Source organism: Chamaea fasciata, unplaced genomic scaffold (genome assembly GCF_029207755.1).
Source record: "Chamaea fasciata isolate MVZ Bird 193981 ecotype frontalis unplaced genomic scaffold, bChaFas1.0.hap1 SCAF_1, whole genome shotgun sequence".
NCBI classification, from domain to species: domain Eukaryota; kingdom Metazoa; phylum Chordata; class Aves; order Passeriformes; family Sylviidae; genus Chamaea; species Chamaea fasciata.
In genome coordinates this window covers 128,617,016-128,635,629 of record NW_027094086.1, presented here as the reverse complement: position 1 = coordinate 128,635,629, position 18,614 = coordinate 128,617,016, and the positions used below count along the sequence as shown (strand labels likewise).

General features: G+C 40.2%; 1 protein-coding gene across 8 annotated transcripts in view; it reads left to right on the top strand.

The window, feature by feature from the left end:
- DYNC1I1 (dynein cytoplasmic 1 intermediate chain 1) overlaps positions 1–18,614 on the top strand; it is a 202,722-nt gene that overhangs the window by 132,411 nt on the left and 51,697 nt on the right. For all 8 annotated transcript variants that reach the window (XM_066197155.1, XM_066197143.1, XM_066197189.1 and 5 more), the window contains one exon: positions 1,352–1,477. In XM_066197155.1, coding sequence (XP_066053252.1) covers positions 1,352–1,477 — 126 coding nt within the window. The remainder of the gene's footprint in view (positions 1–1,351; positions 1,478–18,614) is intronic.

Here is an 18,614-nt window from a genome sequence, read left to right as displayed (position 1 = left end):
GATTTTGAGAGAAGAGAGGTTCAGACCCAAATGATAATGATAGAAAGGGTAGTGGTTTGGGTTTTTTTTTTTTTTTAATTGTTAAAATGCCTTTGGATCAAATTCACAGCACCCAAATGAGAGTTTATTTGTCCTACTTCCTTTGAATCTACCAGCTGCACTGTTCTCCTGTAAAGTGGTGGATGTCTTGGCAGGAACTTACCTGGGAAAGACAAAAAATGACAATAATTTGCAGATACTGAGAAATTTTGAGGGAAAGCATTTCTAATTTACGAGACTGTAGGTCTTGCCAAACTTGAGCTGCTGACTCATTGGTCTGCAGAAGACATGTGCTTTTCTCTGGACATGCCATAATCTCCACTGCCTTATTCCTCTAAACAGCCAAATATTTAGAGGGAAGGACAGTGGTTACCAGAGATGCCAGTGTCAAACATGTGAGTGGACAACTGGGAGTTACTATGTAGACAGAAAGTAATTGATGATTTGTGAATAAATTGTTACTCTTACGGTGTTTTAAAATGACGCAAGGTCATCAAGACAGCGTGAAATTCTGATTTTTTAATATATGATATTATGTATATAGAGATATGTATATATAAACAAAGCAAAGAAATATGGGTGTTGTGTATCTTCTTCTGTACAACAGTGGATAATGGGTATACAAAAAAGTGTGGCTCTGATTTCAGAGTGCTTATTGCATCAATCTTACTGAGTCTGTGGAATTCAAGGTCACCCTGTGCTTTACAAGATGACCTCAGAATCTTGCAAAATTGAGCTTCCATGAAGATGTTTTGTTTGACATTTGAATCATCAAGAAGAGCTTTTAAGTTGATTCTGTGCATAAGTGAATAAGAGTGCATAATGAAATAATAAAGAATAATTTTCAGGAATGCTGGAAAAAATATTAATTTCAGAATAAAAGCAAGTCAGTCCTATGGTCATAGTGTTTTGTTATCAAAATCAATTAAGACAGCAGTTTGTCCCTGAAGAGATGTTTAAGCAGGTACATTAGAATTACTCAAACTTTCAAATTTTTCCTCTTTCTTTCTTTTCATTCCCTTTATAAATATTTTGGCAATTGTCTTTTCTAAAAAATTACCTGCAGAAAATAGCATTGCCTTTGTGATATTTGAGAATAACTGGTAGAGAGCAAGTATCAGGGGCCTTAAGGATGTTAGGGATGAGTAAAATGCAAAACCAAAGTGAAGCAGAATAATATGATTGAAGTAGCATGTATTTTAATTAAAACCAGATATTGCACATTTAGTGTAGATTATTTCTGTCTGATACAATTTTGTGTAGGTTTTTCATCATCCATATTATTTCATTTGCCTTTTCTTTTCCTTTCTAGTACCCTGAATTGATGGTTGCATCTTATAACAATAATGAAGATGCTCCACATGAGCCTGATGGGGTAGCCTTGGTGTGGAACATGAAGTTCAAGAAAACCACACCAGAATATGTGTTCCATTGTCAGGTAAGGCTGAGGAAGCCATTGATTTTATGCTCGACAAAACAATTTATTACATGGTGCATCTCCCCACTGTTTATAGGAAAAGGCTAAGGTTAAAAATAGGCATTTTTAGTAAAGTACAAGTGACAGTCCAGTGTTTTTAGAAGACAAGCAGTCTTCTCAAACAAAAGCCTGTCAGGGCTGCATGTCATTCTTTGTCTATTTAAAACAGTCCCTAGGAGATTTAGTTCATAAATCCCTCGCACTTATGGAGTAACTGTGGTGTACCACTTCCTCATCCAGGCAGTAACACATGCTTTCCCACCCACGTTAACTTCCTTGCATCCTCTGCACTCAAGCTGCCTACCCTCGCCTTGGTTCTGCTCAATATCATGTTTTGCTTGTAAAATTGGGTAGTAAACTTTGCATTTCTGGACACGTGTCTGACTTGCAGCTTGATCAAAATGGTCTCAATTTTAAGAACTACTCCACCAATTCCTTTCAGTCAGTCAGTTTGACTGTCCTTTAGGTCAGCAAAGGTCAGTGGTCACTTTAGGTCACTTCATTCAGTGCTACTTTACAATTATGCTGACTTAGAAGTTTATGGCAAATTCAAAAATAGTTGAGTGTTTTATTTCTGCATGTCTGTTTACTCCTCTTTTGCCACTGCTTTTGTGTGTGAAATGGCACAGCCTCATATTGACGGAAGTGTTCAGCTCACTGGCTCTGTCTCCATCAAACTATCCAAACTGGAACAGGGCTTGGGCCAAATTTCAAACCTATTCATTAATATTCCTCTGTGGTAATTAAATACAGGACAGTGATATTCAAAAAGCCATATGGAAAAGTTTCAGCAAGTAAAACTTAACAATCAGAGATTAGTCAAATGCAGATAATTCTGTGGTAAAAATTGCTTCTCTTGGAAGGATATGTATTACCTGGCTAATTGTGTAAGCTAAGTGTCATTTTACATTTGAGGACCAAACATCTTTTTGAACTAAGTGTATGTTTGGACTTGGGTACATTATCAGATGTAACATAGTGGGAGGGAGCTGCTGGAATTGAAGTTGCTGCTTCAACCTGATTAAGTAACCTTTAATTCTGGGCATATTTTTCTAATTTGCCATACTGAAAAACAACTTCACAAGGAGTTTAGGCCTGAAAATATGCCATACAGATTTATATACATATACATATGTGTGTTTGTGTGTATTACCTTTGAAATGAGGACTTTTATTTTCCTGGATATCATATTCGGCAGCCAATGTGTTCTTTCAGACTGTTTAAAGTCTTAGCTCACATCCCATGTTCAGATTTTTCTATGGTGTACATGCAGTTTAATGTTTTGAACAAAATTTCCAAGAGAAGAGATGGCATTTCTAGGAAGGATAATCCTTAAACTCCATTGATTTTGCAAAATAATGACCAGATTCAGGGTAGCCCTCCTGCATACACAGAGGAAGATTGACTAAAGACCTAACAATTTGTTCCATTGAAGTTCTATCTAGATACACTTAAAGAGGAGAGGTATGACTTACTGCATTGAAAGCAATGAGATAGGCTACACTCTCCTTTAGAAAAACACACATAGGACAAAGTGGTGGCCAGGGATTTGGCATGGCTGAGCTTCTGTCTAATCCTCACGTTGTTGGATGTGCTCCCTTTTAGAACTGGAACCTTAAAACCTGTGAATTGAGAAACATATAGGACACTGTGCTTGCACAAGTATCCTGGATTCACTCTTTTTTCAGCTAAAGAACATCAGTTCTGCTCATGGGAAATATTTATTTTCTTTTCAAACTGACCATAGATAGTTTGCATTATAAGTCCATTATGATTTGGATCTGTCTTTTGAACCACCATTATAGAGCTTTTGATGTGGAGAATCTTCTGCATATCTTCAGATCAGATGGGGATACCCACATGTGATTAAATGGAGAAGCAAAAAGTATGCAACTTGGTCTCTTGAACACAGGTTTTGTTGTAACTGACTCAGATGGAAAATAGGAAAAGAGTAGTATCTTAGCTCATAGTCTGGATTTCAGTTCTATAGATCATCATGTTATTCTGTTAGTGGAAACTAACTATATAATTAGTCAGCCCCATATCATTTATATTACCATTTTGCAGAGAAACATTCCCTTACTCAGTCCTGATTCAGTTATTTCTCTATGCCTTCTGAGAGGCCCAATTTTGTTTCACCAAATACATGACCTTACAACAGTCCAGCCCAACAGCTACAGACAAACGCCCACCTTACTGTTATAGCTAGGTTACCCAGATATGACAAACACAGAACTTGGAGTGTATTTCCCCAATAGGCTTCTATTTTGCTTCCCAAAGACTTTCTATAAAAAGTGGTCTCGATAAATCCTACAAGATGCTGACTAATATACCTTTTGCCTTTCAATTTTTGGGGTTCAGAGAGCCAGACACGAGGAAGTAGAAATTCATTTTAGGTGTGACTGTCAATGAGATTTTGCAAGCCACTTCCGAGAAGTCAAATCAATAAATACGTTTATGAAGGCATTTCTGAGAAACTTGTAAGAAATTTCAGCTCAGGAGTTCTGCTAACATCAATAGAGAAAGATCTGTGAAGCATCTCTGGACTGCTAAAGAGCTGGCTGGAGTGGAACAGGGAGAACGTCAAATACCAATAGTGCTCCTTTGGTAAATTCTTGAAGCTAGAACCCTTAATGTTTTCCTGTCTTTCCTGATATATTATCCAGATGTGTACCATGGAATTTCTTAATTTTCTTTACCTCTTTCTGAGACTGTTTTTAATCTTACATAGGAAAATGTGAAATGCTGAAAATTGCCAGAACCAAGTTGTCTACCAGCCATGACAGACAATGATGTACAAATCTACTGGCAAGGATGGTTTTGCCTAACTCTAGTCAGCAAAACATTTGATTTCAGTCCTCAGATCTGAGGGATTTGATATTCTGTAAATATGAAAATCTTACCCAATTTACAGTCATATTAAGTTGTTGTCTCAGTAATACAATTTAAGTAGTAGTAAATTTCATAGCTCTACTATGTGTTGTGCTACAAATACTGGGTTGAATTTTAGTTAATATTCATTAAAGGAAAAATGACAATTAGGCAAGTAGACGTGCTTACTGATTAATTCATGTGTACTGCCATGTGCTCTATCAGATGCTTTCTAAAATAGTCCTGATGGGTTCTACTCTCACCTCCTATGGAATATTTTTTTTCTTCTATGTGTTTTATTTTTGCCCTTCTTTGGGTTTTTATATTTCTGCTTTATGTGCTGACAGTATTTTAGCTGTGACTCCCAGATTTTTTCCTCTGTAGCTCATCATACATCTCTTTACCACAAGGTTAGAAATAGGAAAACAGGGAAGAATGAGGGATTGGGCAATTTGTTCATTTGTTTTCCTATGCAAGCAAAAATTGTTGTCTTAGAAGCAAAACTGGAATGGGAGGGTGAAATCATTTGCCAAAGGAATGAATGCTCAATGCTTTCCTTAGGTAGTGAGAGATAAATCGAACATGCAGTTAATACTGCAGAGTGCAGACTGGGAATATCTTTGTAGGGAAGAGTCAGGGATGTCCTCTTCCCCCATGCTGGAGCATCACATACTCTTGGTGTAATCCAGAGCATTCCAAAGGCAAGACACATGCCTTTCAGAAGTACTTTATGAAACCATGCAGATGAGTCATCTCTGGTTGGGTTGGTTTGGCAGTATCCAGAGATAGAATGAATTCCAGCAAAAACATGGAAATCGCACTGACTCTCCCTTGGTTTAGTTGGGAGAATTTTAAGAAGTGGTTCACACTGCTTCTCTCAGCTATTGCTGGTTTGTGTTTAGGTGGGGGTGACAAAAACCAAAATCATATCTCACAGTTATTGATGATCTGACTCAACGCGTGCTCAATCCTGTATTGATTTCTGCAGTGCACAGGGCTGGCCTTGTATGTGAACATTCCCATACCATTGATTGATAGAGTAGCAGCAACCATATTTCTGTCTTTTTCAGAAAGTGCGTTTATGTTCTTAATGTGGGGTTTTTTTTTCCCTGAACATACAAATAAAAATCTACATTACTCATTCATTATGAGGATTATCTGTACTACTCATCATCTCTGCCCCTGATGTTTTTTCTGTTTCATGGTGGTCAGATCTAAGTTTTCTAAGCCAGAGTGATCTGAAAAAGTACCTGTAACTTTGCAGCAATATATCTGATCAAGTAAGGCAAATGAGAACTCAGAGTTTGCAGTAGATGGGCTAGTAGATAACAGTCTGAGCTTTATACCCCTTCTTTCAGCAGGGCCTGTTAGCATGTGTATAGCATTGCTCTTCTATCAGATCCATAGCTTTTGAGTTAGAGCTGATCTGCAGAGACAGAAGGCACAAGGAAAAGAAATAATCACTGTATCTAAGGGACTTGAGAGTATTACAAACCATTTCCTTTCTTCTGGAACTGAAGAGGGGTTATTAAAGTTGGTTGAGGTATCTGGATCTCAGCCTCAAACATCCATCATTTCAAGAGAGGAGGGGTGGAGGAGGAAGACAGCTAAAGATATTAGTTTCATGCAAATAAACCAAATTGAATGTTACTTTTTGATTTGGAGGACTCTGCATTGTTATTGGAAAGTAAGGAATTCTGCTTTATTACACCAAATCTAATGATAACAGAAACAAAAAAAATACTGCACTGACTGTCTCTTGATTTATTATGGATTATTTCCTGATCTACTAATTTCCTCTTTGCCAGCTATGTCTATTCCAAAGGTTTCAAAAGGGTAGTGGGAAGTACAGATCTGACACTTAGAAGCAACTACATTCAGTGCATTTTTAAAGAAGGAGAGCACATATGAAGTAGCTTTTATTTGAGGAAGCAGTAGTAACCATTTAAGAGTTCTTTCAAGGAGTCAGATTGGCTCTTAGCATAATCACAAAAATATTTCAGCAGTATATCACTTTCAACAGCAGCAGCTATTTCTGTCCTTTTCCTAAAATGCCATGCAGTCAGATTTACTTGGTTAGTTCCATCTTTTTTACTAAACTGTCAGGTTTATTGTGGGAAGGGGGATTTGTGTTTTCTATTTTAATTTCAAGAAAAGCTGTCCATGCTTGGAAAATATTGGTGGATTGGGTACAGAAATCAGCTACTCATCTGCACCACAAAATGTTTCATTCTCCCCTAGCTTTTTTGTAGTGGCTTCCATACACTGCCATTAAGTTATGTGTTTGACCACTCCTCATTGCTTATCCTGGTGTGGTCTTTCCCTTTTCAACTAAATGGATGGAGTCATAACTGCGTATCTTAGAATTAGATGGATTGAGGTAAGTGAAAGGCTACATTTAGTGGCTGATGTTGGCCAGAGTTGCCTTATTTTTTTCCTGATTTGGTTCCTTTGTTGTTGTCTGCTCTTTCAAAATCAACATAAATTCCTTCAGATGTGCCTTTTGTTCCAGCAGCCTGCCTTCTAAAGGTGCTGAACGCCCAAATCCACAAGACTTGTGTGTGGAACAGGCTGAGGTAAAAGCCTGAATGACTAATATCTTCCTTTTCCTCTTGTCCTTGAGTTTCCTTCTCTGTGGAAGCCAGACTAGAGCTCAGTCCCTCCAGAGCTTCTAAAGAAAAGCAATACTACAAGAAGTTTAGGAAAGTCCAGAAAGTATGTTTGAAATACGTAAAAAATGAAGAAAATTTTCTCTTGTAGTTATAATGGTACTTTTCCACAAAAACTTCCTCACCTTGTTAGCACTAAGTTTCAAGCAAGGATTCAGTTCTTCAGAGACATAAAAGAAATGAAAGACCCTGAGCTTTCTCTAAGCTTCACAAACTTTCCTAAGTAAAATAAATCCAATAATCCAGCAGGTCCAATTCCAGAGCTGACTTATCTCATTCCTCAGTTTCTAGTGAGAGAGGGTACCTGTGATCAGTCTTTAATGGGCTGTAAATGTCAGAGAAGACATGCAGTTCTGAGTTGACTGCAAATATTCCAAAAAAAACCCCACAATCCCTTCTTTGGAAGAGAAATTTTTTTTCCAACCTGAGTTTCCCCATGACCCTATGATCCTAAAAATGAATCAGATTCTGCCTTTTTCACAGTACTTCACTGGTAAATGGGCCTCTGAATGCCTGCCTGTGGAGATACTGAGACAGCTGTCATAGTGGGAATACCTCAGCACCCAGGGTCCCAAATTTGTTGCCGACTTTTGTGACACATACCAAATGTTGTCAATTATACCAAGGAGGGCTTCTTCAGAGATAAAGGGGCTGTTTTCATTTCAGTTTTGTTTCCTGCTCTGCATCACTGGTAGGATGATCTTCGTGGAGCTGTGTAAAGTTCTTCGGTGCCTTTTCTCTGGGACACTCTGTTGCTTTTACATTTGTGCCTATGGTTACCTGCACACTGTAATAATTAATGCACAGTTTGTGCCATTTTGAATTACAGTTTGGGGGAAGTTCTAATTCTAACAATATGACTAGGGAAAAAGAAGAGTTTCAGCTACAGCTTGTGATAGAAGGACATACTTACTCTGTTCCTACTTCAAAACTTTTGTCCTCTGCCATGTTTCTGTTTGGAATGTGGAAATGCAGAGCACAGTTTGTGCCATAAAGATGGCAGTAAGCAAAAAGCCCATGTCTTGTCTCTTAGGCTTTTGTTCCAGATTCTTCTCTCGGTTCTCTGCTGATATCAGTTGTGGTTTTTCACTCCTCCCATTGGAGGCTACATCACTTCTAGCCTTTGTTGATTAAAAATAACTATCACTTGGCCTCAGATGAGTGCCCCAATACTTGTGGAGAGATCATGTGCGAGTCAGTAGAAGTTGCAGTCACACATCTGAAGGCTAAGTGTAGTACTTGGAAAATGGTTTTTGGTTTCTTAGGTGAGAGACCTGCATGCAGCAGATTTGTAGAGGGGGTACAAAGAGGACCACATGTACAAGTGACGGAATCTCCTGTCTTCTGGCAAACACATTGCTGGGGAAGTACAGAAAAGGTATTGAAAATGTGAAAATGTGTATTCTTGCTCGGGTGCCACAATGCCTTAAGCCAGGCCTGAAATCACCAGTCTTGCTTTATTGCTGAAATGCCACAGCTGTTAGCATGGAATCCAGCACCTCCAGTTCAAAATGAAGTGTGCCATGTTTTCCACATAGTCCTTCACCTTTCAGTGCTAAAATCTCTTAAACCTGACTTATTTCCACAAAACTCAAATCATTATCTTTTTCATAACAAGAGTGGGAGAAGGAAACCTTCTTCCAGGCAAGGTCAGAGAGCAAATACACATCATTATTTAGACTAAAGGGATGTCACAGAGTTGCATACCTTCCCTTGGGTTTTAACTGTTTCTTTAAAAAGCCAGCAAAGCTGAGTTTTCCATGATGACTTGGCTCTCTTGCTGTCTTGTACAGAACCCTGAAGAGTGACACACCCATCAAAGCCAATTTGTATAACAAAATAATTGTATGCCATGTCAGTCTGTGAAATGACTGCTAATACAAAAGGTGGGTGTACTTCCCCTCTTAGTAATTAACATTCTGAATTATTTGAGGACTGTGTTTATACATACAAAATCTGCTAGCAACAGAATGCTCTTTTGCTTAGAGCAAGGCTTAGCACAGATCATCTTCCTCATTTGAAACTGAGATTTCAATTATGAATCAAATAATTAGGAAGTGACAACTTTTCTTGTCTTGGATAGAAAATTTCAGGCAGTTCTCGCATCTAAGCCTTTTTTGGAGGGGGTAGATGTCATACACTTAAATGATACACTGTCACTACTAGGAATAGCATTGTGCTTTTTGCAAGTGCGAAAATCGAGATTTGTAATGAACCTGTATTTAAAGATGCTATTTCTCTTCCTAAAGTTCTGTAGTCTTCCTTTCAGACCAAATATAAAGAATATGTTGGCTACTTGATACAGTAAGCATTTTATTTTTTTTTTTTAAGTTTCTTTATTTCACTGATAACTTGCATTGTACCTTTCTGAATTAGGGGCATCTAATATGCAATTTGGAGAAAGCCTAACTTTTGAATTTGCCGAGTTAGACATGCAATATTTTTAAACTTTAGCTAGCTAAGGGGAAAAAAAAAAAGATCTCAGTCAAAAACTATATTTCATGAGAGAAAATTATAGTGATATTGATGGTTTGCCAAAACCTCAAGCAGTGACAAAATCCACAGTGTCCTGAAAGAGATGCCTTTGCAAAACCATTCCTTTGCAGATGGCTTTGATTATTGATACTTACAAACACATGACATTATTCATTCAACCCCGAATTTTGAAAATCTCTGTTGATAAAAAAATGCAGATTTGTCACACTATCCCAAAATTGCAGAGAAAAAAAATCACCAAATCCTGCAATTGTTTCTGGAGTTGTTAAATCATTTAGAAGTTGTTGATTTGGTTACATTTCAACATACCCTAGTGTGAAAAGGAAGGAAGGGAAAAAAGAACCCAATTTTCCTTTTTTGATATGAACATTACGTTTTATATATTTTTTGTATATTTGAAACTCACAGTGCTAAAAGGGTTTTAGGTGAACAAGAAATGCAGGATCAGATGTGAAATCAATAAGTAACTGAGATCCTTCCACGGAATTTTTTTCCAGAAAGGATGTAAAATACCATGCAATTCCCTAGCTGCACTGCAAATGATGGATAAAAAGCCATAGGCCTGATTTTGCTGTTTGGGTTATGTAACTGTTCTCAGTGTAAACTACTTGTAATGAAGAGTACATTTGGTCCAAATTCAAGAAAATAATTTCACCTCATGATTTTTGTCTCTGTGGGAGCTCTGTGTGAGGAGTGAAGCCTCATTTTGTGTTACCTGGCACAAAATATAAAACAGTTACTCTTCTAAATTGCTGTCAAAGGCCCCAGAAACCAAGGAATCCATCATTACAGCCCAGGATACAACTGTCCACTGCCTTAAGTCTAAAATCAACAGTTTTCTGCCCTCTGCCCCCATGGCTGGACGACTGACAAGTACTTCCTTAAAAAGAACTTTTGTATATGGACAACAGTGATCTAATGATGATTAACACTCCTGGCTTCTCACAACGGGAAAGCAGAAGCACGTGCCGCGTGGCTGAGATACTGATATTATCCTTGGAAGATGTTTCCCATGGGGCAAAGAGAAAGAAAAGTTAAAGTACATTTATTTTAGCATAAAATGACAAGCAAATGTCCTACATACAAGAAGCAATATGCTTTTAACAATTTATCATATTGGAGAGATCAGAGTGTTTTCATTATCTCTACGACAAAATGTGCCAGAGTGCATTAGCACCTGTGATTAATTCATTTGATTGCTCTTATAACACCCTTTAGTATTTTTCTAGCTAAGACAAATATCAATGCCACTTCAGTTCCATATTGTTCATGAACATATTCTAAATCACCAGTCATTTAATGGAGAGAAAAACATGCTTAACATTTGCTATCTCATGTTTACATCTCTAAATAAATAGACTAAGCCAAAGCTGGACTGGAGTTGTGCAGAACTACTGACATGAGTTTTCTGGGATAAATCCATTCTTCCTGGCAGGATAAAGATGCATTATGAAGAGTTCCATCACTCGTGTGAGTGAATGGCCCAGGGATGCTGGTTTTTGAGCAAGAGGTGGTCCTCTGATACTCCAGGAGTCAGCAACTGTAAGATGGCATAACTAGGCTGATGTAGTGTTACTAAGGCTTTCACCCTGAGACTAGAAAACACTTATCTCAGTCCTTCCTCCTCTGCAAGACTACTTATGGAAAAAAATTGTAGAAACCAAGCAGCATAGCCTTGGATGTGACAAAAGCAGGATAAGAAATTTCAGAAAACTAAGGTTTGTTTGGAGAAAAGGGAATTAAAAATTGTTTTCAATGTGTTTCATTTATTCCTCTGTGATCTTAGCTGCTTCCTAATGCTCTATGGGTGCAGAGTCAGGCTACTGATACTAGAATCTCTACAGTAATTTACTGTAGGAGACATGAACCATGTGAAAGCAACTCATGTTTCCACTGTCATTTGTAAATACAGACTTGCCTGTGGTATCTTCTGTGTTTCCACTAGATGGCTGTTTATTTGTACCTCTCAGTCTCCCAATCTCCACATCTATGTGCCATGTTAATTTAATTTTCAGTTATTTCCAATTACATAGTGACACTGCTTATAAAAGTTACATCAGTGAAAGTGATGGATTTGGGCAAATATAAAAGCCTACTTGTCTTCATATAACTGATATCATCTACCTGGACTCGTGAAGAGCATTTCACATTGTCCTGCACAACATCCTTGTCTCTGAACTGGAGAGACATGGATTTGATGGGTGGAACACTTAGTGAATAAGGAATTGGCTGGATGATTGCACTCAAAGAGTTGTGGTCAATGGCTCTATGTCTGAAGGGTGACCAGTGACAAATGGTGTCCCCAGGTGTCAGGCTTGGGACAAGCACTGTTTAATATCTTTGTTAGCAATGTGGACAGTGGGATTGAGAGCACCCTCACTGTGTTCACTGACCACAGCCAGCTGTGTTGTTCAGCTGACACACTGGAGGGAAGGGATGCCATCCGGGGGGACCTTCATGGGCTTCAGAGGTGGATCATGTGAGTCTCCTGAAGTTCAACAAGGCCAAGTGCAAGGCCCTTCACCTGGGGAGAGGCAATGCCAAGCACAAATACAGGCTGGACTGAGAAGGGATTGAGAGCAGCCCTGAGGGGGAGGACTTAGAGGTGTTAGTTGATGAGAAACTCATCCTGAGCTGGTGATGGGGCCTCCATCCATGGAGACACTCAAAATGCAGCTACACACAGTCGTCAACAATTTGCTCCAGCTCATCCTGCTCTGACCAAGGGCTTGGACTAGACAATCTCCACATGTGCCTCCCAACATTGGCAATTCAGTGAGTCTGTCTCTGACACTTCACACTCATTTTCCCCTCCCTGTCTCCGATACTGATGTGGAAATCTGCTGGGTTGAGACTGTCTCTAAGTCTATAGAGTTTTCCCAGGACCATCTGAACCTCCAGGTGCCCTTTCCTCACAGAATGGAGGTCATTTGCTTTCAGAATGCCTGAATTTAAAAATTGCTTGTTTAGGACAGGACTTACCAATTTGCTTGGCTGTAAGCAGGCTTTTGAGTCATTAAAATAATGGAGAACTTAGAATTAAGTTCTTACAATTGAGAATTAAGAACTTACAATTAAGTTCATGGACTTCTGAGAAAAAATGGACTTAAGTAAGTTCTTTACTCATCTGGAGCATTAAAGTGTTCTTGGTTTAATATGTTCAGTCTTCTAACTGTGCCTCAGTTCTCATGGCCTTTGCATTTCTTGTGGGGGTTTGGACTCAGTACTACCCTTGAGATTTATCTGTGACTCTCTTACAAGCAGCTGTGACTACTACAGCCAGCTTCACAGGCTGAGTTGTAGATAATTGTTCTTGCAGCATCTGTACTGGTTTCTAATTCATCTGTGGCTTGACATAGTTCAGTTGATCAAATGCATTGGTTTGAGGAACTGCTGCCATAGAAACCACAAAACCATCACCACAGCACGAGAATAACTTGTGTTTCTATTCCTGTTCTCCAGATCTGGAATTTGCTGTTTCTGTGGGCTCTCTAAAGCCTGACTCTGGTATTTCCAGAACTTGCCATCAAGTGATTGTCTGTTGTGCTTTCACTGTGAGGAGAAGAGTCCAGGACACCAAAATCTCAGCCTAACCTCAGTCTCTGGGGGAATCTCTTCTACTTTTGCACAGTGTTAGATGGGAGCACCTCTGAATAGGGACTCTTCAGTCTCCCTCCTGAGGCCTGGTCCTGGTTCCAGCAAGAAGGAGATTCTGCCTGGAGAAGGGTGCAGCATTAAGAAGCTTAAGTCTTGAGGCTGGGGCACCTCATAAGCATGGGGATGACTGCCAAGACTACACCTATGTTTTATAGCAGATAATATCAGAGAAATAATATGCAGAAGTAATTCAGGAAGAGTGACCAGAATTCCTGAATTGGTCTCTCACAGTCAGGTTTATCAGATAATTGCTAGATAGAGGTGGCTTCACCTTCAGAGATTTTTTAGGAGTTGGCTAACCTCCACACTTACAGAACGCTTTGGTTTGCATGATGTTTTGAGTATGTGCCTCTCTAGATCTGATTTCATTTGCAGTGCTTAACATAAGATGCTTATCTGGCATTTCTAACCATTGCACCACATAAAATTTTCAGGTAATGCTATTATTTATTTAATTCTAGAGGTCTTCATCAGACTGAGATGCTTTAGTAGGGACTTTGTTACAAACCCATCATAATAAAGTAGTCTCTGTGCCACAAAACTTGCAGCTATAGTTAGCAGTGGTGGCAGGCAGTGACACCATGAACCTACATGTACAGCAGCTCTGGTCCAGAAGCCTTTGGCTAATGCTGAGCTGAAATCAGTGAGCCCTGCTGCATGCAAGCTGCATGCCAGACTGGCATGCTCAAGCTGACACCTACCATCTGCTCCAAATTGTGGACAGCCTGTGGAATGAGCAGGGACGGCAGAAGGTCTCTGTGCTCCACCCACAGACACATGCCCTCAGGCTCCAGGTCTGAAAGGGTGGTGTAGCCCCATCACTTCAAGCTTGTCAATAATTTAATCGAAACAATTAAGAGTTCTCATGAATAACTGTAGAGGATCATGACCTAAATAAAATGGACAAACCAAGGAAATGCTTGCTTCTCCAACATGCAGGCACATGCACATTAATTATTTGACCTTGAGATCTGATAAGCAGCCAGGTCCTAATCGGAGAAAACAAACATATTTGGGTACTTAGCATCTCAGTAGTTGGGTGGAAAGAAAAGCTTATTTTGATGTGCTATTGTTATGAAATTACTCTTTATTTCTCCAGGCTTTAATCATCTCATTGTCAGTATAACAAAGACAGTGTGATGCTCAGCAAAGACTGTATTCTCAGGCTTGCATGTGTATGCAGTAATTCAGGGTTACTGGATCGATTGCTTGGTCATGGATAAAGGCATGCAGGATCTCCCTGTATTAAATTTGAGAAGTATCAGGATTATCTGCATTTGCAATACAGCAAGCAGTTTTGCTGCTTTTCCGAGTCACCATGACACTGCTGAATTAATAATAACAGCAAATGCACTTTGCAGAAGGGCTGAAATGTAGATTCCCTCTTGTAAAGGCAGCTTGTAGACTTTTTTCCTGATTATTTTTCTCTTGTAGTTACATGGGCTGAACCTGCAGTTACAGAGACGAAAGCAGAAAGCTCCAGCTTTCTGCTCTATTTAAAATGAAGTCATAAGGCTGGATATTGCCTTTCTGCAGACTTGGGCAGAGTGCTCTGATTCTACTGCAATACTCAGATGTCAGCACTGAGGTTAGATGTCACAACTACCTACCCTGTAAACTCAGCTAAGAAAGGCTGCATTTCCTGACATACTCTTTTCCTTATTTTTAAGGACTTAGTACTTTTTCAATAAAAATAAATTTAATTTGTGGCTGCATTTCAGCTCCATTGGTTTGATGGTATAAGTGGAGGAATACCAGCTTTGGATTTAGAGCAGTCGTGTGGCTGAGTCTCTCTGTGCAGCTTTCATGTGGTCTGGTGAGACATTCTTAGAATCCCCAAACATTTTTGAAGATCCTAAACTGGAGACATTCACAATTCTTCCCTCCCTTTCTACCATTAATCCTTCATGTTTTAACAAGCACTGAAGTTAATACAGCCTACACTCTTTCCTGTCACACTGGGCCCCCTCCCTCCTTTCTTTCTCTTGAATAAAGCAATCTGTTCTTTCCCGTCCATACTCCTGTAAATCAAAGGGGTAGATGTCGACACACACCATAACCAAGTATAAACTTCCTTTTTTTAATTAAACAGAGTTCTGACATTTGGTTTGAAGAAGTGTTTGTTTGGTTTTATTTATTTTTTTTAATATGTGAAGGATGTCAACTGCTTTTATTTTATTTTTAGTAGAGATGAATTTTGTATGGTACCGCAAATAATCTCTAGCACAAAATCTTTGAGATGTTATTTCACAGTTTAATAGGAAGACAGTTAGAGGGGAGCAGTACAGAAGTCTTGGAATTTAAAGCTTTTAGAATTAAGAGGTTACCTCTTTGATTAAGGTTTTTGTACACATAAATCATGTTTTAACTTCCTTTTCAAATTTAATTTCAGAACCAGCTGTAATTCTGTTGCTATTCTCTGCTGTTTTCTTATTGCTACTAATTGTACTTAGACAGTTATGTGAAACACAGAAATATCAAAAATCACAATAGCAGGTACTAAAAATAAACAGGACTCTTGGAAGGAACACAGGCTCTGTTTCAGTGTACAATAGCAGGTATCTCAGTAGCCAGAGCAAAGTCACCCTAAAGTTGCCTCTTTCAGGATATCTGGCACCTTTTGTGGTCCAAAACCATAGAAAGGTCCCTAAACCAGAGAAAGTGTTCAGATCTGATACTGCTACTTTCCATGATTATTCTCAGTCCATGACTGGTCACGATAAAAGGGCTTTATTTAATAATTCAGTTGTTGTTTTATTTCTAGATGATGGTTTTAATCCACGTTTGCAGTTGAATTACAACATCCCTATGATGTCAGGGGCCAGATATATGTGTGTATAGCAATGCAGGAATGACATGGTCTCCTGATTGCCTAGTCAGAAGAAGGCTGGGCAGCTCTCAGAGGGACTGTGAGTGCTTAGACTCTGTAAATGCTGCTCTTGATGAGCAGGACTGAGAACAAAAGGTTATGAATAAGTTGCATGTGTACTTCTGGCCTTCCTCTTTCTTTATTTATTCCTCAGGAGGGCAGACATAAATGATCAGTGGTTCAACCCCTGTTCTTCAGTTCCTATGGATGAAGGACTATCAGTATCGCACCGTTCCATGGTTTTAGCTAAGGAGTAGTACCACAGTTTTGTCCCTTTTCTCTCAGTCCCTCAAGCATGGAAAAGAATGTGCCACTTCAACTAGAGGGCCAACCATGTCCTGTGGGCATCAGGCACAGCATGGCCAGCCGGGCAAGGTAGGGGATTGTCCTGCTCTGCTCTGCAGTGGGGCAGCCTCACCTTGAATGGTGTGTGCAGTTTTGAGTGCCACAATATAAAAAAGACATTAAACTGTCGGAGAATGTTCAAAGGAGGGCAACAAAGATGGTAAAGGGCCTTGAGGGGAAGCCGTGTGAGGAGTGCCTGAGGTCACTTGGTCTGCTCAGCCTGGAGGAGAGTGAGAGGAGACCTCATTGTGGTTTCAATTTCCTCATGAGGGGTACAGGAGGGACAGGTACTGATCTCTTCTCTGTGATGACCAGTGACAGGACTCAAGGAAATGGCATGAAGCTGCATCAGGAGCGTTTTATGTTGGATATCAGGAGAATGTTTTTCACGCAGAGGGTGGTTGAGCACTGGAACAAATTTCCCCAGGAAAGTGTTACAGCACCAAGCCTGACAGAGTTCAAGAAATATTTGGATAAGGCTGTCATCACATGGGTCCTATGCAGGAGCTGGACTCGATGATCCTGGTGGGTCCCTTCCAACTCAGCATATTCTGTGATTCTACGATCTCAGCTGCAGTTTATTTCATTTCATTGAACACAGTTGTTTGTGTCAGAGTGACCCACAGCAGCATGCCACTGATAGTAGTGCTTTTTCACATGCATGTGCTCAGCTAGAAAATCCACCCAGGAGCTTCCTGAGATCCTGCTGCAATATAACCTGGTCTTCTGGAGCCTAGAAATCCCTGTGAACTCCTTGGATTGCTTCTTCCCACTGACAAAGTATTGTTTTTGAGACACATCTGGTGTCAGGCGTAGGCATATGGCACCAGTATGGCAATGCTGGCTCCAGGGGTGGTTTCCTGCAGAAGAGGTCTGGCTGAAGGCAGTAGTCACTGCCTGTTGAGAGCTATTATTATTTAGCACCCAGGTCTTTGTGAACTTGTTTGACTGGTGGCTGGGCAGCGTGCCATCCGAGCGTATGGACATAAGCAGAGACAGTCGAGTCTCCAGGGCCTTACACACATTAGATGTGGGTACTGAGGTCAGGCTTCTCAGTAGGGAGAAGCTAAATGACTGTCTGTCCCAAGCACGTGTACCTGTGGTTGATGGGATCTGCCATCATTAATCCAAATCTGGACTGTATTAAGCTTCTAAAATAAAAAACAGCTTTGCCAGCCACTTGAAGAGGGCTGGGGGCCTGTCTGGATCAGTGCATTAGTGGGGAGGGAAGGAGGGAAAGAGCAGGGAGGCAGAGGTGGTTCCACAGTGTTCTTGCCCACAGGCTGAGGTGAGCTGACCCCCCCCACCTAGGCAGGGGCAAGGGCTGCTGCCTTCCTCCCCACAACTGCAGACCTCTCCAAGGGCTGGATAACACTTCTGTTTGTGAGGCCCAGTCCTCTCTTTGCTGTATCAAGAGCACGGACCTCTTATGTTTTGTTTCTTAATTATGTTTTCAGCACGGTTCTTGCAGCAGCTGGGAGCAGAAGCTTTAGCATTTGAGAACCAGGATCGCCTGTTTTACCAGGCAAAATCACCAGGTTTACCAGCCTGAGCTCTCTCTTATGCTTGGGCAGTGCTCCAACATGGAACTAACTCAGGCTTGCTCCTCTGGCTCTTTGAGATATCTGCTCACCTCTGCAGTGAGGCAGAGCATGCCCAGGGGATGAGGCAGCAGCACCAGCATTGTGACCTCACTAGGAGTACATCTGGGTGGAAGATCACCAATCCAGAAGCACCAGAAATAATTTAGTAAGGCCACTGAGAAAGCTAAGGATAGACAGAAAAAGCAAAATCCAGTAGTCTGTATTTGCATAGAGGGAGAAAACACTTGAGCATTAAACTGAAGTAAATACTGAAGTGATTCACTGCACGGTGCAATTCGGAGAAATTGCAGATGACCAAACACTGCGATTTTACCTGTCTCCTGTGGGTCCCAACAGTTGCTCAGACAGATGCTTTGTGGCACCCATAAAAATACAATGCTGGGAATCTCCTAGCCTTAAATGCTGCTTTTCTACTGTGAAAACACCTGATGGAATTGCCTTCTGACCTGATTCCTCCTACATTTATTTATGTGCTGTTGCCGTATACTGTGAAACTAGCTGCTTTTGTCCTCTGCAACAGGCAACTAAGCGCCTACAGTACAAAATATCCCCAACTGAAAAACTGGGAAGCTTTACCATCGCTATTG